The following is a 24,967-nucleotide window of genomic DNA, read 5'->3' on the forward strand; positions in this document are numbered from 1 at the left end:
TTACATTCCAAACATCTTTTGGCACAAGATGTTCTCTTCGAGCTTAAACAGGTTAAATTATCAGATGTCGATGGTAAAAAATGTCCAAGCTCTTCAATCATTGCTCGCACCAAAGGACTCTCTTATGGAGAGGACAAAGGATCAAAAACGGTTTCTGAGAAACTATTGGAATTCCTATAGACCCTTCCTTAAATGCCAATGCAAAAGGGTGGATCCAAACTCCAGTTGCTCCTCTTCAATCATTTGGTTTGATCGGTTTTTGTGGTACGTATTCCAGAATTTACCAAGGTTTTTTCAATTTTCATACAGACCAGCCCAAGTTTATGCCTTAAGTGCATGGGTGGCCTCGTTTCCAATTGAATTAAGACATGCGGTAATCATCTATTATCAGTTTCATGAACACATGCTAGAAGCAGCTAAGGGACTAGTCTTATACACACCAGGGACTCCACTTCTTCAAAAGCTACACAACACACCAGTTTCCAACACAATCGAAACCCTACTCAAACCACCTAAAGACAAGGAGCAATTAAAGAAGATCACACACACACCAAGCAGCATGGCGTCAACAAGCAAGAAGCCAAGGCAGTTCAAAGGATCTGATGACTATGGGGATACTCCCAAAGCACTTGAGTACCCAAATTTTGCAGACCAGGTACACTCACTTATTACAAGAAATAATGGATTATTACATTTTGAACGCAATGTTAGGATGCATGGAAGATTTGTTCACATATTGTTTTGTAACAAATTTATGGACTTTATTAATCCTCATAAGTTTTTTCAAACATTGATGAATGATTTTCACATCAATAAAGAACTGTCTAAAATGAGGATTTGCTTTGGTTGAAAATATACCAAAAACTTGAACCATACTCTATACAAACCATCTTCTGTGTTTGCCAAAGAAATTGATGAAACACAACCATGTGGTTGTTTAACTCATAAAAGGTTTTCCAACTTTTTAGTTGACATAGAACCATTCTGAAGACATGTGATCACCACTAACCCTAGCATAGCTAGACATAAAACTTTCCAAGAGTTTATCAGGAAAGGATCAAATCACATACCATCAATACCAATAAACCCTAAGTCAATAATAAAAAAACTTAGCAATGTATGGAAGACCTTATGTATCCTTTTAGGGTGTGAGGATAGTAAAGCTCATTACAATTATATCCAAGGGTCAGTTAATGAGATGTTTGCCCAAAGATTTCCCTTTTATAGGCAAAACCAAACTCCCTGGTACAAGAACACAGACCTGATGGATGAAATAAAATATATTTTACAATATTTATTTATATGTGGACTTGATAAATCTGCACAAACTCCAATATTCATATGTAAGAAACTCATTCAATTAGCAGCAAGGAGAAGACTAGAAAGCCCCGAATTCTGTCTTCTTTCTTCACAAGAGGAAGAAATTTGTCAGGCCATAGGATCTTATACCCAAGAGATTGGGTTAGAAACACCATCTATGTTCTCTCTTCCATATCTTATAGGAAATTTTAAAATCCATAAAATGGATTTCAGATGGATCACTAATGTGCATAATTGTGTATTTACTCCTGCTACAACTATAATCACCAAATTACTCAAAGGACTAATACAAGGGTTTACAGAATACACCGAAATCATACATAAAAAGCTACATTTGTTTTCTGGAACACAAACCAACGGGTATTGGATGATTAATAATCAGTACGATTTTTCGATTAATTTACCAAAACGTATTACAAACATTCATTCCTTTGATGTAACATCCTGTTATGAGACTATCCCTCATAAAGGCACACATGGACTACTTGATGTACTGACAAGTAGGAGCTTTAAGCAGGAACTCCTATCAGATGAAAGCAAGGATCTTTACCTGCCAACCAACCACAAGTACAATTAATTAGAATTAATTTGCACTAAATGGGTGACAGGTATATCAAGCAATCCCCACTACTTGTTATTGCTGTAACACCCTGGATCCCAACCTTACTCCTAACCATATGTTATGTTTTCTTTTGCTCGTCTATGCAAGTAGGGTCGATTATAGTCTCTGAAAGTTTTTATGGGTTTACACGGCTTGGAGATGGGGTCTCTAATTGCTATTGGCTTGGTTCTCTTTTTCCCTTTATGTGCTGCCATGAGCTTGTTCCGAATCTGTTGTAGCTTAAATACATCTCGAGTGATGCTCATCCTAGCTGTCTGCTTGTACCCCTGTTTGTCACCAATGGTTACACATATGAGTTTAGCATTCTTAGATACTACACTAGATGTTGCCTTAGGGACATCCTTATCTCTATGGTTTATAAGTCAGCATTCCAATTGATAAGTATATCTAATTTGTGAAAAATTTGGCAACATTTTGTTTGTAAAACCAGTCTTACACAATGACATTTGTCCTCACAGGAGATTGTCATATACCCTCTTTCAAATCTTCGATACATTTTTATGCTAGATAGTAATTATAAAGAAAAGCAAATAAGGAGAAAACTTTTCTTTTTATCATCATTGCTTAAAAAAAATTGTACTCGAGGCTTTCTGTATCAATTCACCTGGTTTTTGCTTGCAGTAGACATCTGTAGTGCTCCTCTTTCCCACTTAGTGCTCAAGGTAATGCACCACTTAAAACTGTTATCTTCAAATGTCACATAATTTTGTGCAGAGATATTAGTCCTATGATACAGCTTTTAAATTATGCATATTATACAACCGGTTTATGTGTCAATATGGTGCTTAAATTTGTTTATGTGCTTGTGCTTTTGTATATGAATGCCGAACCGTATGTATAAGTATGCCAATATCCAAGCTTGTTCTTGTCAATGTATTAATCCTATTGCGTACACCACTTATACGCATGTGGAGCTTCCTCTTTTTGTAACTGTATGTGAGATTCTCTACTGCTAATCTATGCATGTATATGTAAGCGTAAATCGACTACTTTTTCATGTGTATCCGTTACTTTATGGACTTGTGTGATCGTAGATGCGTCTTACTTTTACGGCATAAAGCATAATAGCTAGCTTATGTTATATGATAGCTTAGTGTCCCATTTTTTTCTTTTTACGTGTGTATATACATCTGAGCACAACCTTCGTGTGCTTCTGCCAATGAGTGGTGTTTCGAGACAATGTATTGAGATATGCTACGAGAACAAGTACTTTAATAAATAATTTGTATACAACTTAAAAGACCATAAAAACCTTTTTACTTTCTTCTGTTCTGTATTTTTCTGCAGTCCGTCGACCTGAGAGTTACGCCTTTGTGTGTGTGATAAGGACGCCTCTTGTGGCTTGATGCCTTATCGGTTCCGTACGGCAGCTGCGTTCACCTTCCTTGCGCCAATGTGTGGGGGTGTGTGTCATGAGTTACCGCATAATTGCCTATGGCAATTGCGCCACTGTGTGGGTGTGCGTGTCAAGTGTGTGCTTCAAAGCTCATACGCTCTCTGTGTGTGCGCAACAGATACCTCAACGATGCGTGTGGTGGCGAGCCTTGCGCTGCCTTCGTTTTATAAGGGGCTCTGAGCCATGCGGTGCCTTAAAGGCCTAACCATTGGGTGCCGAAAAGCCTTCTGCAGCCTAACATGCCAACGTTGGCATTTGGTGCCTCCAGCAATGCACTTCGCTTTTTTTAGAGGGTATATAGAGTGCTTATTTTAGAGGGTATGCAGAGTGCTTTATTTTAGGTCTTTTTTAATATTAAAATCTTATCTTCCATGTAGATATTGGCAAGTTTATTACTTGATATAGAAAAAAGTAAAACCTTTGTTTGTACGTAAGCCAATTATCGTAAAAATGAACCCTTTAATTTTGTGAATAAAAACCAACTACTTGGGTTTTGTAAGACTTTCTATACTCAATGTCAGTGAACCCTGATTAATTCAAGGTATACATGCTTCTGGAAAATTCAAGAACAAGTTACAAATTAAATTACAAAATAAAGGGCTTGTCTATGCCAGTAATTACAAATGGAAGATAAAAAAGGAAGGGGTTCTCTGGCCTTGAAATCCATCATCACGTCCTGCTTTGGAGGCATCCGTCCTTCTATCATTCTTCTGCCAATGATGTTGTCGCCTGTGTCATGTTTTGTAAAAGCTTGTTAAAAAACTGCGTCTTTTTTCCAATGGTACTATGTAAGCATATGTTTGTTGTGTGGTTGTGTGTCCATAATATCATGGAATGTTGTCAGCATGCATCCTATGTTCCATATATTTTGTGTGTGTGTATGTGTGTGTGTGTGTGTGTTTAAGGAAAGGGGTTGAATTCTGTGTACAAAAGAGAACTCAGAGATGCTCAATGTCCTATCACCGAGAAGAAGTAAATAAAAGAATAAGAACAATTTGAGGACTATGCGCGCGTAGAGGTCATGATGTTTCGAAACGTTTCGTATGAAACGAGTTTCAAAAGTTTTGAAACGGCTTTGCTAGACTGTGAAACACCGATACACAAGTTTTATCACCAACCATGAATAACAAACCATAAACATGTAAGTGCAAAGCTTACACATACTATCCATTGGTACACAGACCCATTGTGAAAGACTTAGAGAGAATAAAGTTTAAACAAGCACTTGGAAGTTCAAAACGTGAACCAAAGGAATATAAATATCATAGCACGTGCTTTGGGACGAAGTACAAGAATTAGCCTTTGAAACATCCAAGACAAGTTATGAAACGCTTAAAACATTTTGGGAAGTTTCTTAGTTGAAGAAATGAGTTTCTTGGCCACTACGGGGCTATGTGAACATCAAGGTGGCCTGTACAATGAGTGTAAAATGAAACAATGGCGAGGTGCATAATGCCATGTGATGGGAGCATTGTCCCAACTCAAAATAATTGACGATCTCGTCCATGTGTGAAGAAAGGAGTATCTATGCTGCTCCGCTGCCTTGGAGGAGCCTGCTAAAGTATCCCACTAACTACGAAGAGTATGCAACAGCATCCAATGGTTGTCAAAATGGTGGATGTAGGGGAAGCAGAATGTAAGCAGAATGTGAGCACAACGAGCCTTCCACATGGTCCAAAGAGTGATGTTGTAGTTTGTATCTCCCGCTAGTAGACGTCGAACTGGTGACCTGCATCTAGAATCATCTATAGAGTGCCCCAGTCTATATCCTAATAAAGTAGGCATGAAGACTAGATATGTCGGCAAGCGCTCTCTCTCTCTCTCTCTCTCTCTCTCTCTCTCTCTCTCTCTCTCTCTCTCTCTCTCTCTCTCTCTCTCTACCCCCCCAAAAAGAAGTTTTATACTGCATACAAAGAGACCTCTGGGGCTCAAAGGCCTATCACCCAGAGGATGTACAAAACGGGGAGTACAATGTAAGAGTGCTATGTGTGCATCAAGGTGACATATATGAAGAACGCAAGAATAAACCACTAGGGAGGTGTGTAATGCCATGTGATGTGCCCATGGTCTAGACTAATAAGGATTGAAGATCTCTCCCATGTCCTAAGGAAAGAGTATCTACGACTCTCTGCTGCTCTAGAGAAGCCCAATGACGTCTCCCACTGGTTGCAAAGAGTATGATACAACTCAATCCAAATAGCTGTCAAAGTGGTCAATGTTGGGGAAGATTGGGGCCAGAAGGTGGGCACAACGAGACTTCCATATGGTCCATAAAGTGATGCTACAAATCGTAGTAGAAATTGCATCCCTCTGGGAGAAGTCTGACTGATGGACAGTATCTAGAACCATCCATAGAGTGTCCGATCTATTATTGCAATCATGTAAGCACAAAGATCGACACAATCGGAGAGCCCTGAAAAAGAGTGTGTGACCCTAGAAATGGCAAAAGCCATGCAAATGCCCCAAGTCACAAACGTATCATGAATGCCTACTCTGATCAACAAACAACAAACCGCCCTCCACACTGGCTGATCCTACAGACTTTGCCTTGAGAACTCATGCTGAAAAGTAAATTGCTAGCAAGTCGGATCATGACCAATAATCGCAGTCCAAGTGCCATCAGGCAATCTTGCATGCACAATCATCCAAATGAAATAACATATCCGACAGCTGATCATGATAGTCCAAATGTATGGCCAAAACTGTCGTTGAAAGGCCAAAGAAATGCATTGACTGACGTGGACAATGAGGAGGGCATCTTGTCCTCAAGGTGCTCCTTCTCTCAAGGGATACAGTGTACTCAAAACAGGAAAGAGGGGCCCCATCAATCTATAAAGGTCATTTCTACTCAAGAGAATCCCAGTTCAAATCAATCAGCGGCTGTCCCTACCAAATCCACTACCTCCAAAGTGGTGCCCCCTCTGCTGTGAAAACAAGGCCAACACGAACGCCTCCTGAACAAGCCCGACACTTGATCAAGCTACCAAAGAGCATCTAGGCACTCATCAAGAGATGCCTCACCCTGAAAAGCCAGTCTTATGCAGTAGCCATGGTGGCCGGTCTCGGCAATGTCAAAATCCTGTGTCCTGATTAAAAGGATAAACAAAATGCCCACCGACCCTGATGAGAGAGTAAAACAGTCTATCCCCCAACGAGGCCATGCCAACCAGCAGGAATAGCCGCATCAATCTCTCGCACATATGTAGCTACCCCTTTGCAAATCCCATAGGTAGCTCCAATGACCTTTGCACCAACCAAGGAAGCCTCCAATCAACGACGTAAAGATGTTATCGAGACAATCCTCCCATCGCGTCCTCTACTAGCTGTCACCCCTCTGAATCTATTACATATGCATTCCAAATAAGTGGATGTCTCTCTACCCCTAAATAAAAGCAGCACGCTATTCATCCAAATCCTCACCAAGAAACACATAAAGGGTGACAAATGAGACATATCCAAAGGTGCATCTATAAAAATGAATCAGGATGGTTGAACGCCAAACGCCAAGGTCCATCGTTGTCCATAGCAAGGGAGCAAGGGAAGAAAGTAGCAGAGAGCTGAAGCAAAAACAGGCCACCCTCACATCGAGAGGAGTCCAAAAACTCCACCAAAGAATCTTCGATAGCCAACTCCGGGTCTCCAAGGCCGTATACAACGGCGTATCCAAGTTGAAGAGACATCACCACCAAGAGAAGACTGCACCAAAAATCCGCAAAAGATAGCATCTCTGGCAGTCAACAGGGCTATAATATTCTTCAACCTGCAAGCAGAAGTAAAATATGGTGCAAATCTGAAGGCGAGGCAGAAACCATCCCACATACCCATTCTTCGACAAGGCTATGACATTCTTCAACGTGCAAGCAGAAGCAAAATATGGTACAAATCTAAAGGCGAGGCAGAAAAACCTAAACTACCCATCAAACAAGAGAAAAAACAAGCAACATACAAGCAGATTAATCAAACATATCCGCACACACACCCCAACCACAAGTAGTCAACCAAAGCTGAGGCAGCAAGGATGCGAAAGAAAGATCGGCGCACAAGAGAGGCAGCCCACCTGGAGGCGGCGTCCACCATTCGCGTAAAGAGACGGCACGTGGGGAGAGCAACAACGCAGCAGCGTTCAACACTCTCTCTCTCTCTCTCTCTCTCTCTCTCTCTCTCATTCATTTTCTGTCATTTCATTTTTGTCATCTTGTTCCTCGGACTTTGTATCAGATCCACCACATTGTAACTTTCTGGTCTCATAGGTCACTTTGGCCTTTTGAAGACGTTAATATAACATTTCATTTCATCTCTCTCTCTCTCTCTCTCTCTCTCTCTCTCTCTCTCTCTCTCTCTCTCTCTCTCTCTCTCTCTCTCTCTCTCACACACACACACACACAAAAGGGGCTGTATTTTGTGTACAAAAGAGACCTCTGCAGATGCTCAATGTCCTATCACCCAGAGGAATCACAAAAATGAGAGAACAATGTGAGGGCTATGCATAGTAGCCATAAGGTTTCGAAACCTTTCGTATGAAACGAGTTCCAAAAGTTTCGAAACAGTTTTGTTAGACTGTGAAACACCACTACAGAAGTTTTGTCACCAACCATGAATAACAAACCATAAACATGTAAGTGCAAAGCTTACACATACTACCCATTGGTACACAAACCCATTGGAGAGTAAACAGGCACGTTGAAGTTCAAAACATGAATCAAAGTAATACAGATATCATGACACATGCTTTGGGACGAAGTATAGAGCACTAGCCTTTGAAACGTCCAAAATAAATTTTGAAACGCTTAAAATGTTTCATGAAGTTTATAGATGCAAGTTATGAAGACATAGGAGTAACAAGCAAGAGAGATCCTCATGCCACAGCGATTACAGCAAGCATCGAATGACAAAATATTAAAGGTAAACTCATCTAGTACAGAACAATTTCTGAATGAAGTAATATCAAAGACATATGTTGAGATAGCAAAGACATTGCAAAGGAAATAAAGGATGATTACCTTTTGGACATAGATGTCCTCAAAGCACAACTCGGGAGGGTAGTCCCATTTGTGGACCCGGGGATCCCTACTCCATCATAGTAAAAGCTACACGAGCTAAGGTCGCATTATATGATAAATTTGATAAAGTAGACAAAATCACAAGGGAACAAAGGTGTGGATAGCAAAGGAGATGCCGCCTCTGCAGCTGAAGAATAGACCAGCAAAAATGGCTAGAATGAAAGAAGCAAGAAACAACAAGTGGACACTCTACAAAGGAGGCAAAGCAATCATTAAAGAGTTCTATACCCCACTTCCCAAGAAGTGAACACACCAATTTTCAGATTAGCCACTTCTTATTTTATGTATTGCAATCCTATTGTAGCTATACCTCTTAAAAGTCCCAAGAGGGGCCAGAAGCATTGTAGTTCATTTTGTTATTACATGCCCGTATGGCATGGATGCCCATATCACCAAAGAATGGAATATGCCAAGCATCCACTACATGTATAGCTAAAATGAATCACTCCCACACATTCTGCTCACACAAGGCTATGGAGGACAAAGCTGAAGGAGTGGAGGCCTGCCAATCATCTATCAACATAATGTTGTTGAAGGCACCTCCAACAACCCTAGTATCCACAATAGGTAATGCACAAGAAATCTCTATCCGCAAGGTAGCTTGTTCTCTCGGCTGAGTAGGAGCATAAATAGATATGAAACCAACCAAAGTATCACAAATCTCTATGAGAGATGCATACTCCACAAATGCAAGCCATGTTGTAATGTACAGCGGAAGTGATTTAAGGTAATAACTCAAGATGAGTGCTCAATACGTACACAAGGTTCCTTTTAGTTCATGAGAGAGATGTGCAAAGACTAAAAGAAAGAAGAGAGATACTGTGAGTGGAGGTTCTCTGAGTGATACAGAGAGAAAGAAGACTAACATTGGGTGGGGTCCCAAACCCCCCTCCAAGAACCCCCCCTCTCTATTGCTAGAGAGGTATTTTCTTTAGATTACACAAATGTTGATACAATGGATCTAGATGTTGCAATGTTCATGGGATGTTGCGGTAGATGCTTGTATCTGCAAAGCTAAGGGCTGAAAACTGAAAGCGCTAATTAGGATGACTTGGATCTACAATTGTAGTACTGACTTGATGCTTGAAATGGTGACCCAAGGGGTCAACTATATAGGACTTGCAAGGTCACGTAGGGAAATCCCAAACCAAACTCCACGACTAATAATTAGCTGGCATGTCACTTATCAATAATTGAGTTATTTATAAGAGGTGCCTCGTATGTTATAAACTACCTAGGCCAGATACTTTGACTAAATGCGACCACTGCCCAAAGTCTACACCTAGTAGACACCGGCGGTGATCATGTGCAATCAAAGGGTATGCAACTAATCTAAAGTGCCTAGACATGCACGTCCTACATACAGGCTCACAAAGATACGAGAACACTTCCTAGGCTCTCATAAACACTAAAAGTAGGAGTTAGCTTGTGCACATGCACATAGGGTTAGATATGCACGTGACATGCCCCCCTTTTTAAGGTGAGGTACCGGTACCGAGCTACATGGATTCCTTGTAGTCATCTGTGAAGAAATCTTTGTCGGCCCACATTACTTCGTGAATTCCGCTATATTTGAACTGCAAAAAGAAGTGTCACGCTTGCTTCTTTGAGCCATGCCAAAAGCAATGCATGAAAATATGTTTAGGCTCCATGACTTCAGCTTTGTCTACGATCTCGAGTTCGTCTTCTCAAAGAATCTCCTTCCTTGACACAACTTCAACCAACAGACATGGAAAATGTTGTGCATTGACCATGAGTTAGGCAACCGCAATTTCATACACACATCATTTATCTTTTTCATGACTAAAAATAGACTATACATCCTAAAAGGCAACCTCTGACACTTCTTTCCTACTTGCTTAAGACGTTGCTTCATGATTCTAAGGTACACGCAATCCCCTTCCTTGATAGTAACATCCTGGCGATGCTTGTTAGCCTGCCATGAATAAGGTTCTTGAGCCTTGCTTAGCCGAAACTTCACTCTCAGTAATCTCATCCAAGGTCTAGCTCTCAATATTGGCATCGGGCAACTGACTGACCAATCTAGTCAATGCAGACTAGAACTGATGGCCAGATGCTATCTCATACGGAGTTCTATCAATGGCACTGGAATAGAGGTCATTCAAAACTGCTTGTACTAACGGGAGTGCTCCCAATGAGACCATTGATCATGCACATATGACTTCAAAACATCAAAGGTTAACTGATTGTAAATCTCAGTTTGACCATCAGACTGTGGATGAAATGCAAACAAAAATTTAACTCGGTGCCAAAAAATTTCATGAGTCCTTGTCAAAAATGCAACCTAAACTTGACATCTCTATCTGACACAATCGACTTTGGCAAATAATAAAGGGGATACCAATGCTTAATGAACAAACGTGCTACAACTTGTGTTGTGATTGTGGCCTTACAAGAAATGAGCATGCAAAACTTGATGAAATGATCAACGATTATTAAACACAGTGTATTCCTTGAATGCAAACTAGCTGACAGATTAGTCACAAAATCCATGGAAATGTCCTGAAATGGGTCTTTGGGAATAGGCCGCGTCATCAACGACCTTGCTGCTTTCCCCTAAGGACCTTAACTTTATAATAAATGGAACATTGTGTAACGTATCTAAACACATCCTTCCGCATTTTAGACCAATAATAGAATCTTTCTGCTTTTTCTAAAATGGTACTCATATCTCTGTGCACATCCGTGAGTCAATCATGTACATCGTGCAATATGGCTTGCCTACGAGAAGGTAATATGGCTTGCCTACGAGAAGGTAACACACAAAGACGATGACGAAAATACGAGAGAATCACGAATGAGATAGTTGTTGAGTCCTTGTGCGGCAAGAGCTTGCAACCATTGCTTACTAACCTCGGAATCTATTTATCAATTTCTCATGCTGTTAAAAAATACTCCATGAATGGAGATTGTGGAACTTGACTCAAGAGCCAAAATTTATCCTTTGTGAGACACATTTGCAACAGGGTTAGCTTTACTAACAAAATTTAAAAATTGTGACCGCCTTGCCTGGCTGTCCTCCATGTGCACTAGACATAGGATTGAGCCACTTGAGGGCTTGATCATTGGTATGAACACTAGAATCTCTACCATACAAAGCATGCTTCCAATGCTTTAGGAAATCAATGGCAATTCCTTATCGTACACTAAATAATTCTTTACTGCATTGTTTAGCTTCCTACTAACAAATGCAACTGAACGGCCATGTTGCTGCAGCACAACTCCTATGACGATGTTGCTCGCATCCGTCCATACCTCAAAGGGATCATCCCAAGAGGCAAGAATGAGAAACGAACAGGAAGTGCTCGAGTAAGACAACGCACTGACAACGAGTCTAAACCCCTTTCAAAACATCATGCACTCATGCCGCAATGCGTGCAAAATCCATATGCCAACTATATGCTTGACACAAATCTAAAAATTAACACATATTATATGCTATTTATGTTCTACCTTTGCGGGGTCCAACGAGACAGGGGTGCAGAGTTTATATAGCCCAAAAAAGTAACCTCAGTCAGAAAAAATTCCGGCTTCTTGGCTGTAATATATGGCCGGCACTCATTTAAACGGGCTAAAACCTTCTATACATTCCATGCATGTTGTTACCATGATGTAGAAAAAATGAGAATGTCATCAAAGAAAATAAACACACATATGCCGATCATGTCACCAAAACGACCTACCATGAGATGATTGAAAGTTCCCACAGCACCTATCTATCCAAAAAGCATAACAACAAACTCCCACTACTCTCACTCGGACCGGAAAGCAGTCTTGTAGATGTCACCTAAAATTTACAACCAGTTGGCATTTAATGTTCTCAAATCGTATGTTCGTGATAAACAATCTAAAGGGAACAATATTTGCCGTTAGATCATGATAAATAATCTAAGTGGGAACAATATTTGCCATTAGTTTAGATTGTCCTCAATGATTTTTTCTCTAGTGCAACTGGTTGTACTCTATATGAAGCTATGTTTGGCCCGACCTTCTCAATCTTTGTTGACTAGGTCCATTTCCAAATATTATGATGGTAATTGTGTTAGTCAAACCTATGCAAAGGTACTCGACAGTATTAAGCTTCGGCTTAGCAAGGCTCAAGAGACCTATTCTAGGCATGCTAATAAGGATCGACACATGTCTCATTCAAGGAGGGTGACTAGGTGTTTTTAAGGATGATAAAGCAACGTCTTTAGTAAGTTGATAAGAGGTGTCCTAAACTCTCATTTCGTATGTATGGTTCGTTTTTTATCATCAAAAAGGTAAATGATGTTTCCATGCAATTACGTTTGCCACCTTCTTAAACAATGCATAATGTTTTCCATGTTTCTTGGCTTCAATTGTTTCATGGTGAACCTCCAAGGAGCGTTCCAAACGAGGAGAAACCGGGGATAATCGATGAAGTCGAAGTTACGCAACAAGAATAGATCCTTTTGCATCAATTCAAAGACGAAACAAAGAAGCAAGCAAGGCAATATGTCACAAATTGATAACGTAGCATTACCACTTAACAAGTTACTTCTAACATATGCACAATTGCCGAGGGGCCAAAGAGACACCTAGGCATTAAAATAAAGCGAAGGACCTGTTGTCATGGCTATTGTACTGACTGCAGTACAGACGGCCGCAAAACGCGCGGACTGCTGACGTTGCAAATCCGTAAGGAATTTCCGCTTTTGGCATTGCTGGCCATTACTGGCAGCTTTTGGATCATGACGCTTTTGAGTTTACATAATTCTGGGGCTCTGCTTTTGGCATCCCTTGTAACAATAAATAAATCCCAAGGGTCTCACTTCTCAGAGCATCTGGACGCAGATTCTGAGAGCGAGCACCCGCGGGAGTTGTACTTTGCTCAAAGATTAATATAAAAGAAATACCGAAAGGGGCCCCATCTTTGGTGCCAATCTCTCTTGGCACGGAACTATGTCGAGATGTGTCGACTCTTGAATTGTGAAGTGTTTTGAAGTGAATCTCTTTTGTGTCGCGACAGAATCTAAACTTGGGGTGTCCAAGTTTGTTACATAATACTTCCTGAAGTTCAAGGATCGAGGAACACATGAAGTTGCTTGGATAGACGAGGAATATTTCATCATCTATCCAGATTTGCTACAAAGAGGCCATGCACCTCCGTACCTGTACATCACCTTAAGCAGGAGTGAATGTCACGTGCACATGGCTCTATATGCCATGTGGACATCCTACATCGACTTCCATAGCCAATTTTCCACCTATCACTAGATAGGAGTGTCTAGAATCCTAGGAGGATTAGTAACAACAATTTTGTGAGCCCGTTCGCAGGACCTGCATATCTGGACAAGTCCATTAGATTAGGTTTCCAAGTTTTGAAACCCTCTTGCATAAATGGTTTGCACGTGCAGTTTGACAGATGTTGTTACATTACGGTGGGCATCTCACATGACGTGCATGTACTTTTAGGTTATAAGAATCCAACAAGCCATTCCCCGCGTCAATTGGATTCCCGTGCAGTTGTTCACCCAAAAACTAGCCCCCTGTCAAACTTATTAATAAATCATTTTAATGATTTATTTTAAGGGATTTGACGTAAGTTTTGCCCTACCTAGCCCTTAAGTGATTTATTAACCCCAAACTTTGCCTATAAAGAGAGCAATTAACCCATCAATTTGGACAAGTTGTGGAAGCGCTAGAAGAGCAACAGATCAGCCTTCGCGTTTTGCAGAGATCCAGCCTAGCGTTTTTCATCAACTACAATCCAACCCTAGCGTTTGTAGCAGGTCCCCAGCGAATGCAGATTTCAGCCCTAGCGCTAGTGCAACAACAGCAGATCAGCCAGTGTTTTCAGTTTTCAGCCCTTCCGTCACCAGAGGTGCGTGAGATACACGAGCGCTAGCCTCTCAGATGCGGTGTGGTACTTCCGCAACCCATTGAGCCCTTCCTTGGCCATTCCCTCGCCACATCGAGCGCTACCATTGCTGCCCATCATCGAGATCTGCATTTTCAGCTCTTCATTCCTCTCACATCGGGAGCGCAATTCACCCCTTGGTGACCATTTGCAATCCCACATCGAGACGGATCCGAAGGTGCATCAAATCAGCCCGAGGGTGCTTCATCTTGAAGAGTTACCACGGCGACATTCTGTATTCGAGCCAGTAGAGTCTGCACTTGAGGTATTGCATGTGTGTTCATTCCATTTACGCAATCTAAAGCAAATACCACATTGGCAACGGTTTAGGGGTCCTTGAGAGGGTTGGTTGGGACCCCATCAGGTGTCATTCTCCTCCTCTCTCTCTCTCTCTCTCTCTTTGTCTCCCTCTACACATCTCTACCGCTCTCTCTCATTCCCTCTCTTCAAGGAAAGTAAAAGGAACCATCATTCAAGCTAAAAGCAATCACTAAAGCAAGAAAAGAAGTAAAAGATTTGTGGAAGTGTAAAACCTAGATCTTCACCATTTCAATTTCGTTGCACCTGACACTCCTAGAGGGAACCGCCCACCATGCGGGCACCGCAACAACCTACAAGCGCAAAACACAATGTGTAGGGTATCTACATGCAGAGAGGAAGCAGCGCTAGAGAGAGGAAGAGAGATCACTCGAGAAAAGCCAAAGAGAGATCGTTGGTGATGACAATGCTAGAGAGAGAGTGGCCGCACACAAAAATGAAAGCAAGAGAAAACGCTACATAGAGAATGTGCCCAAACGCTGTGAGCGGAATGGAAACACACGGAACGCCTCTATAACGACTCGACACACGCTCTTGGAATGATACACACACACACTATGGGACACCACTCGGCTTACACAATCCACATGGCCGAGACAAGGAACACACCGATGGAGTGAGAGGAGAGAGACTCTGTTTACCCACTCCACACAGAGAGACACACACACACAAACACAAAAAACTCAGCTCAAAAGAGGAGCATCTCTGATGTTTAGATACAATTGAGCTTGGGCCAACACCAATGGAACAAATAGCTCACACAATATAGGTAAAACTTGCCAGATACAATCACAAATTGGAGCAGAAGCTTCACTCATAGGAGAAACTTACACAGCCAAAACAGTAGAAAAAGAGTGAGGAATTTGGCAAAATGGACAGCGCCATCGCGTCCGGAACGGCCCAAAACCCCAGTCTACAATGTCAAAGTGCTCAAATCCGCCCTCGGATGAGCAGTTTACGACCAAAACAGGCTCCAAAAACCCCAAAAACAGAATTGCGGCTGTTCCTCCTCTCTTCTCCAGGTTTTTTATGGTCTTCTCTCTGTTTTTCAGTTCCCACGCTTAGATTTATTACTTGGGCACCCGTGGCCTTTTAGATGACCTCAAACAGACCCCGAACAGGCCAAAAACTGACCTCGCAGTGCATAGTTGTCACCATGCTACATCCATCCACACACTTGGCACTCAGCTTTTTCCAATAATGCATCTCGCCACCACGTGAAGTGGCCCCAAAATATAGTCCTCATGATGACCTTTCTGCATAATTATCACAAGAAAACATCCACGTTGTGTCCGTACTCATCCACGTGCAAGTATTGATCCCATTCGACCTCCTTACGCCACTAGATGTCATCTGATGCACCTGCTTACCTCATGTCGTCGGCCCGCGGATAGCTTCCTCGAGAAGTTTTACGCTCTACCAACTCCTCATTATTATATAAAAAACACACTGGTACTGGTGATAGTGAAAATCGATGCACTATGTACATGCTGTCCTATCTGTACACATGTGGGCCCCACGCAACCACCTGGCTTTGGAAAATGGGCAATCCTTTATTCGATGCACCATGCATAGGTATGTATATATGCGCAATCCATTGCTCCAAAAAACTCCTGACATAATTTGCCCATCCCCTAGCTTGCTAGATCATTCATGATCAACAGCAGCAAAAAGAGATGCTCATTCCACCTGGATCCCACACAAAAACACTTGGCATTCCTTGCATCAAAAGCTTAATCAAGCTTCCACCTGGTTCCCAAAGAAAACTTGTAGAGATGCCATATATCAACTTTGCATCAAGAAAACCATCAATTACTTTGGCATAGACCGGCATGTGCAAATATATCTCCTTCTCCATAGCTGAGAGGTCTCCACTGATCATTTGTGTCATTAATTCTTGCTTCTTTGACAACTCAACCTTGGTTTGCATCAGCCCTTCAATCACTCCATAAGGTCCTTCACTTTCATCTTTGACCTCATTTGCAAATGCAACTAGACCAGACTCCTGGATTTCTTTGTCCATCAAAAGAAATGCAACATCAGCATCCTCATCACTGCTGGTAGTACTATCACTGTCCTCATCAGACACTGTGGAATAGTCTTCATCACTAGACTCATCCTCATCTTCATAAAGATCCTCCAATCATTTCCTTGTGTCCATATTGTATAGCTTTTTGGCACCTGTATTTCCATAGAGGCTAATCGTACCACGTCTCCAATCTTGAACAGCTCTCACTGCACGTAACCATGGTCTACCCAATATAATAGGGTATGCTCCCAACCCTACTGGCATCACATGAAAATCAACCACTGCCTTTGCATCATATGCTTCCACTTCTAAGCTCTTTACAACACCCAAACATTTTACTTTCTGATGGTTTGCCAATCTAATCCGAAAGCCTGACACCCCAGTCACTGTGAGACCCATCTTCTCAACGCATGAGTGTGTTATGACACATATTTGGGTTCCACCATCCACATAACCTTGTCCCAAATTTTTTCTTTTATGCCACACATCTACTATTGGGCAAATGTCTGGCAGCTCAGCCATTGCCAACACCTTTACTGAACCTCTCTCTGGCTCTTTCTCCATTGGGTTAACCATCTTCTTCCACTGTCGCTTTAGCTTAGGCACCATCTCTATAAGCTGCCCAAAAGTAACATCTGCCTTCCTGCTTGTCAGATCCTCCTTCAAGTCATAGCTTAATTGCCTATCCCCTAGTGGAAAATCTGAAACATGAAACTTGCGACGAGCCCTTCTTTTCCTCTTGGCCTTGACATCCTCGCTTTCATGGCTCTTTCCCTTCTTCTTACTAGGACCTGGGGCATTTCTTCCTTCCTTTTCCTCTGTGGTCCTCTTCCCAATAGGCATCACTAATGTATCCTCTAGCTTTGATGCCTTCTCCAAGGTGACTACATTTAGCACTTTGGTCTTTCCCTTTTCCTCCTGGGTTAATCCACTGGTTCCTTCTTCTCCCTTAATTTCAATGCCATAATCATTTGACCTAGTTAGCACCTGTCTTGGTAATGGATACATGTCTCCCCCCATCATTGGTGGCTTATCACATTATGGGCTGATGTGTCCCAACTCTCCACAATTATAACGTGTGGGCGTCTGCCTCCAAAACCTACCATTGCTTTGTCCAACACCATTCCTAGGTCTTTCTTCACCTCCTGGCTGATTTGCATACCTCCCTCGACCTCGATTATTTCCCACTTGACCTAGCAAGTTTAGACTGAGATTCTTCATTAAATCTACCACTTGCCTCATGTCTTGCCTTAGCCCATCATCTTGCACTGCTATAGTGACCACTGTTGGTATAACCTGAGGAGTAACAGGAACCACTCGTTCATGATGAACCCCTGGCATGCGACCTTGTAAAGAGTCCATAGGCTGAAATTCAGACCTCATGGGCAAAGACTCCACCCCTAACTGGCTCATTTTCCTCAGCTTCCACTCTTTGTTCCTTGCTACATCTAGTGCATCTTCATATGTCCTAAGCTTCTTTAGATTCACTCTCCAACGTATATTCTCCCAAAGACCAGCCAAGAACCTGTCCTTCATCATATCAAGTGGGGGTACCTGTGGTGCTAAGGCCTTGCATCCTCTCCTATGCCAATGAAAACTTACGTATATACGCATCTACTGGCTCTCCTTCCTTTTGCATCAAACCTTGTACTTCTTGCCACACTTTGTCAAGATCTTCTATCTTCATAAACTCCACTTCCAACCCATGCCGTAGATTGTCCCAACTCAATCTTACAGGCGGATCAGCCACACGCAACTCCTCTTCAAATGCTTTGGACCAAACTCGTGCATCACTCTTCAAACAAATTTGGAGAAGACGTAACATTTGTGCCGGGTCATGAATCTAGTTGCTAATGCATGCAACCTCCATCTTTTCCAAAAAGTCTTCCACATCTTCATCACTTCTTCCATGAAACTCCGGATAAGAGAAAGCCATGGCTACCCAAGTTTCAATGCTTTGAGAACCCCTTCAAACACACATGCAAGAACCCAAAACTTTTGACTACCCAATCCTCAGAAACTTCAATGGAGCTCAGCTTTAGATAAGGACAAACACATGCACATCAAATGAGTTTTTCATAGTTAATCATCGGAATTACAACAGGCAAAGGACATTCCAGGATCTCTCTTAATCTTCTTGGCCCGTACATAAAGACTATGCGTTGCTGGAAAAAAATCTTCCTGGACACATGAACATTTATCTGGATTCTCTGAGTTAATGAAAAGGAGTGAATTGAGAGCCATTTTGATCATCCATTAAAGTCAACCATGCAGCTCCCAAGAAAGCACACCTGTCTTATCCTCTGATTTTGCCAAAATTTCAGCAGCATAACATAAATGGCTCAAAAGATCAAAAAACCAGCCATCACAACTTGGAAAAATTTTGGCAGAGTTTCCCCAGAAGTAGAGCAGTAAAAACCCAAAATATAGACTGTATATGTATGCATAAACTGTCAACAATAGAACCCGAGCATCAAGTAGGACTCACTAGTACATAACCTATGGCGAGGGCACGAAAAGGTGCTCCAGCTACCTGTATCACCGAAAGGATCTCCACATTTGAGAATCCCCCAGCTCAATAAAACCTCACGCTATCGACCCTCACACGAAGGCTTATGCAAATCTCGTATAGTCAAGTCTCAGAAATGACTATCTTCTAGACCAACTCTCAGAAATGGCTGGGACTGCCAAATAAAACCAAGTATCGCTCCACAAAGGCGTACAATCAGAGTTTCCACAAGTAACGTACAATACCAACAAACAATGCGCTCAAACAGGTGCCAAATGATGCATACCCACAACAACTGCAAGTGACACCATCACTGTACTCCAGCTACCTGTACCTGTGTGAATCACCTGTACATGTACCTGTACCTGTCCCTGTAACCTGTAACATGTAATCTGCAACCTGTAACCCCGAAACTCGAAGCTTGAAGCTCGAAGTAGAAGGTACTCGAAAAAGATCCTTCGTGGGGGCGTCAAAAGAATGTAAGCGGGATGAAAACACACAGAACGCCTCTATAACGACCCGACACACACTCTTGAAATGATACACACACACACTATGGGGCACCACTCGGCTTGCACAATCCACATGGCCGAGACAAGAAACACACCGATGGAGTGAGAGGAGAGAGACTGTCTGTTTATCCACTCCACACAGAGAGACACACACACACACAAAAAAAACTCAGCTCAAAAGAGGAGAGTCTCTGATGTTTAGATACAATTGAGCTTGGGCCAACACCAATGGGGCAAATAGCTTACACAATATAGGTAAAACTTACCAGATACAATCACAAATTGGAGCAGAAGCTTCGCTCATAAGAGAAACTTACACAGCCAAAACAACAGAAAAAGAGTGAGGAATTTGGCAAAATGGACAGCGTCATCACGTTCGGAACGGCCCAAAACCCCAGTCTACAATGTCAAAGTGCTCAAATCCGCCCTCGGATGAACAGTTTACGGCCAAAACAGGCTCCAAAAACACAGTTGCAGCTGTTCCTTCTCTCTTCTCCAGGTTTTTTTTTGTCTTCTCTCTGTTTTTTCAGTTCCCACACTTAGCTTTATTACCTGGGCACCCTTGGCCTTTTAGATGACCTCAAACGGACCCCGAACAGGCCAAAAACTGACCTCGCAGTGCATAGTTGTCACCTTGCTGCATCCATCTGCACACCTGGCACTCAACTTTTTCCAATAATGCATCCCGTCACCACGTGAAGTGGCCCCAAAATATGGTCCTCATGATGACCTTTCTGCATAATTATCACAAGAAAACATCCACGTTGTGTCCGTACTCATCCACGTGCAAGTATTGATCCCATTCGACCTCCCGACGCCACTAGATGCCATCTGATACACCTGCTTACCTCATGTCGTCGGCCCGCGGATAGCTTCCTCGAGAAGTTTTACGCTCTACCAACTCCTCATTATTATCTAAAAACACACTGGTACTGGTGATAGTGAAAATCGATGCACTATGTACATGCTGTTCTACCTGTACACATGTGGGCCCCACGCAACCACCTGGCTCTGGAAAATGGGCAATCCTTTATTCGATGCACCATGCATGGGTATGTACATATGCGCAATCCATTGCTCCAAAAAACTCCTGACAACGCTGCACTGCATTACATGCCCAAAATATATTTTGGGGGGGGGGGGAGGGGGGACATATATAGGGCAAACTCAATTTTGCCCTAGGCCAAAACCTCATGATCCCAAAAACAGCCTAATACAATGCTAAAAATGTGTAAAACTCACTAAAATGACCAGAGACACGTTTTGTAGCACAATTGCAGAACACTCGAGACTCAGACCCCAAGAAACCCTAAGCATGGGGGTCCCAACTCATGCCAGCCTACCGGATGAGCAACATCTAAAAGTACATCCCTGAGAAAAGGTACGTCTACCTCAGATATGGCTCAACACAACCACAAAACAGCCCTCACTCCCTAATCTACTTCAAGGAAATACTAGAGCCACCACCGACTAACAGGTTGTCTGAACTCGAAGAGTATCCATGTGTTTGTTCATAGTTGGTCGTCCTATAGGGTTCCAGTACAAGGCATGAATGCCTCTTGTCCCACTTTTACCAAGCGTCGTAGCGTACTAAGTTGGAGTAAGCCACTCAGATGGTATTGGGCAGATGACGTCATGGTTTCACTCACATGGTTTCAGCATGGATAGATTGCCCCGTTCCAATACTCCTTGGATGCACCCTCCCTATCTCTTACACGGATAGAGATCACCAGACTCATACGTCAAGGTCTGATTCAGCTGGATACGAGGAGCACATGGATACAGCCAACACAGGAGTTGGGCACGAAGATGGCTTTCTATAGAGAGCATCTTCTCCAACTCACAGAGGACGGTTTTGTGACTAGTCCCGCATACATGGATACACACTTAGCTCATGGGATACGGTGTGCTATCTGGCAAATACATACATCCTCACATCAACTTCAGATTGAGACTTGCCAATTTCAAAGAGTACCAGCAGTACTATGAGATGCGAGGCCGCTTCCACTATCTTTTCAAAGAGGGTTTTGGACCATTTTCTAGAGTCATGAGATATGAGGATCAGAGATGTCTTAGATTGTTTCTACTAGAGCTGCGCAGACATAGAGAGAGCTTGCTGAGGACATCGGGGGAGAGCCAGTCTCAGAGATAGCTTGATGATTTGCATGATTAAGATATGATTGTTCATAAGGATGATGGTTTGGTTGACACTTTTTCTAGTAAAGCTAACCTCATTGCAGATTCGATCAATCATGAAGAACTGATCTTGGCTTTCGAGTCGAGGTCCACAGAACCCCCACAGGAAGATTCGATAGATTCGGAAGATCTGATCTTGGCTCTCGAGCCTAGGTCCAAAGAACCCTCACAGGAAGTACTATGTGTTTAAATGATTAGTCAGCACGCATTGTTCGAGTGTTTCATTCGTGATCGTTTCCTATTTTAGTCCACGTCTTTATGTGATCCCTTTTTATAGGCATGCAGTATTGTACGTTGAGCACGTTTCACTCATAAATGAGCAGAAATGTATGCAGATTTCTCATGAAAAGCTGAAAAGTATGCATTCAAGGAAGTCACATTCCATGTCTCTTCCTTGGCATGACACAGTTGTAGGAAGAGCACAAGAAAATATGAGCATCAAGCATCAGAATTTCCGTTGTGAATTGCCACAGTTGATTGATTTAGATCAGCAAGACAAGATTCGATCTCATTGTTTGCGTGTGTGTGGTGAACGGTTTGGCACTCCGTCTATTTGTTCATCTACATTGCATGCACAGTCTTTTAGGAAGACGAAATTTTTTCCAGTTACTTTACATGGAATGGATATGTTCATGTTTTTGTGTTGGAAGTGGTTTTAGGAATTTTGAGCCTTGGAGATTCTTGAAGAAGATGGACCTACGTCCATAGACAATGTTGAAGCATTGAAGGAGCTACAGAAGCCGTTGTCATTTTCGGTGCGGCCCAAAGAAGCAAGCGCTGCAGACCTTTATGAAGTTAAAGTATCACATAACCCACGCATCAGAGTGGGCCGGCGAAGAGTCCTTCCCAGGATTCCGGATGCTATTGACGATCTCCCTCGACGCCATACAGTTTGGTACCATTACCTCACTTTGAAAAGGAGGGGATGTCACGTGATACACCCAACCCTATGTGTCCGTGGACAAGCTACAGCATGACGAGGTTTCAGTTCAGTCAAGTCAGTCTAGGATAGAAAGTGATGGCACTTTTGTGAGTGTTCGCAGACCGTGCATGTCCAGACACTTAGATTAGATGCATATCCTCTAGTTGCACACAGCATCACCATTAGATTCCAATCACATTCTATCAGTAGCATTTTTACAGTGCATAGACCTATTTTCCCTATTTTTGACATTTTTCACTTATTATTTTTAAGTGAACTAGGTAGGCCAATTTTGCTAAGATAATATATAAGCAAACCAAAGCTAGCACTTTCTGGCAGAAGAGGCAGCAGGAGCACCTTGCTCAACAGACAACTTCTCAGCAGAACCCCATCAGAAGACCTAGCGTTTTGCAGATTGCAAGACCTAGCGTTTTTGGATGTAGCAGAACAGCAACACAAAGCCTTGGCGTTTTTGCATTACAGAGCAGCTTCGGCATTAGCAGACATAGCAGAACCCCTTCACGACAGCCATAGTTGCCACCGAGTTTCGAAATGTTTCGTTTGAAACGACTTTCAGAAGCTTCAAAACGGTTTCGTCCGAGAAAGAAACGCCAAAACAGAAGTTTCGTGCAAACTAAAGAAACGTACGTAAGTTTAAGTGGTATAAGCTGAGATACAACAAACAGAATACAACAACCTGGGCCACGCAAAACATAATACAACAAACTGGGCCACGCAAAACAAAATACATAACTTTTTTAAACGATAAAAAAATCAATGCTACAGCCTGACGTGCAAAAACTTACGAGCCTTGACTTTACCTTTGAAACGTCCAAACTCATACAAAAACGTTTCTGAAACGTTTCGTACATTTCATGAGTGAAGAAACGCGTTTCTTGGCAACTATGACGACAGCAAATCAACCCCTAGCGTTAGTGGATTTCCCCAGGCAGCAGAATTCAACCCATAGCATTTTTGGATCAGCCTGGACCTCAACGTTTTTGCAGTTCCGTCGCGACAAGGCCACAAGAAGACCAGCGTTTTCAGTTTTCAGCAGTTAGCACCTGTAGTACCAGTCCCAAACCTCGCATATCTCACCTTCTCGCAGCAGATCATCGCCGCACGGTCAGATCCCGCAAAGTTTGCAGATTCAGCCCAGAAAACGCAGATTTCAGTATCTGCGATTTCAGCGCGTCATCGTCACATCGTCGTCATTGACATCGTCACCGACATAGAGTTAGAATTCAGCAAATAAAGATTTGCAGATTTCAGCCCTTAGCGTTTTCAGATTTCAGCCCGTCTCGTCGTCGTCGACATCGTCGGCAAGTCCAAGCATTGTAGAGATTTGTGCAATCATGAGTAGACCACTCTCGCCATAGAGAGTGGGACCTTGGGAGGAGGGTTTTGACAACATTCTGGTGTCGTATTCTCTTCTCTCTCTATCTCTCAGTCTCATGGACTTTCACGCACAGAGTACATTCACTTTGTTTGTGCCCATTGCACTCTCTCATTAAAGAACAGAAGGCTCTCCCTTCCCTATGAAAAAGGAACCTTGAGCACAATTCGGAGCACTCATCTTGAGCAAAGTTCAACATTCATTCCGCTGCACCTTACATTGGACAAGCCCTTCTTTCTTGGGTTTCTTGTCACTCTTCAAAAACACGATTAGGAATCGACACACCCAAGAGAACTTGGGTTACATGCGACCGCAACAAGCAAAAAAAAAAACAAAAAAAAGATGTGGTTCTTTCCTTCAGTGATAAAGAACACTGCCAAAGCTCTAATACCAATGTAAGGTGCAGCGGAAGTGAATGTTGAACTTTGCTCAAGATGAGTGCTCCGAACTGTGCTCAAGGGTCCTTTTTACTTACGGAAGGGAGAGCCTTCCGTTCCTTTGAGCCTTCCGTTCCTTTAATGAGAGAGTGCAAGTGATCACAAACAAAGTGGATAAACACGGTGAATGAAGGTGCTGCGACTAAGAGATAGAGAGAAGAATACGATACCAGCCAAGTTGTCAAACCCTCCTCCAAGGGCCCTCTCTCGATGGCGAGAGAGGTCTATGCTATTGATTGCACAAATCTGGTACAAGACACTGATGCAAGTCGTGAGGCTATGATGCAATGTGGATCTAAATTTGGAGACGACGGTGACGACGAGAGCGGCGACGACGACGGCTGAAAA

At 42.5% G+C, this 24,967-nt stretch overlaps 1 protein-coding gene across 2 annotated transcripts in view; it reads right to left on the minus strand.

The window, feature by feature from the left end:
• The window catches only part of LOC147427505 (elongation factor P (EF-P) family protein), a 112,674-nt gene that overhangs the window by 39,644 nt on the left and 48,063 nt on the right, over positions 1-24,967 (minus strand). The window contains exon 2 of one of the 2 annotated variants that reach the window (XM_086497387.1): positions 3,994-4,067. The exons of the other annotated variant lie outside the window; for it this stretch is intronic. Within the exon in view, the coding sequence (XP_086353513.1) occupies positions 3,994-4,067 (74 nt within the window). The remainder of the gene's footprint in view (positions 1-3,993; positions 4,068-24,967) is intronic. 2 annotated transcript variants of the gene reach the window in all.

This window comes from Adiantum capillus-veneris, chromosome 23 (assembly GCF_014529385.1).
Source record: "Adiantum capillus-veneris isolate H3 chromosome 23, ASM1452938v2, whole genome shotgun sequence".
In the NCBI taxonomy this organism is placed as follows: Eukaryota; Viridiplantae; Streptophyta; class Polypodiopsida; order Polypodiales; family Pteridaceae; genus Adiantum; species Adiantum capillus-veneris.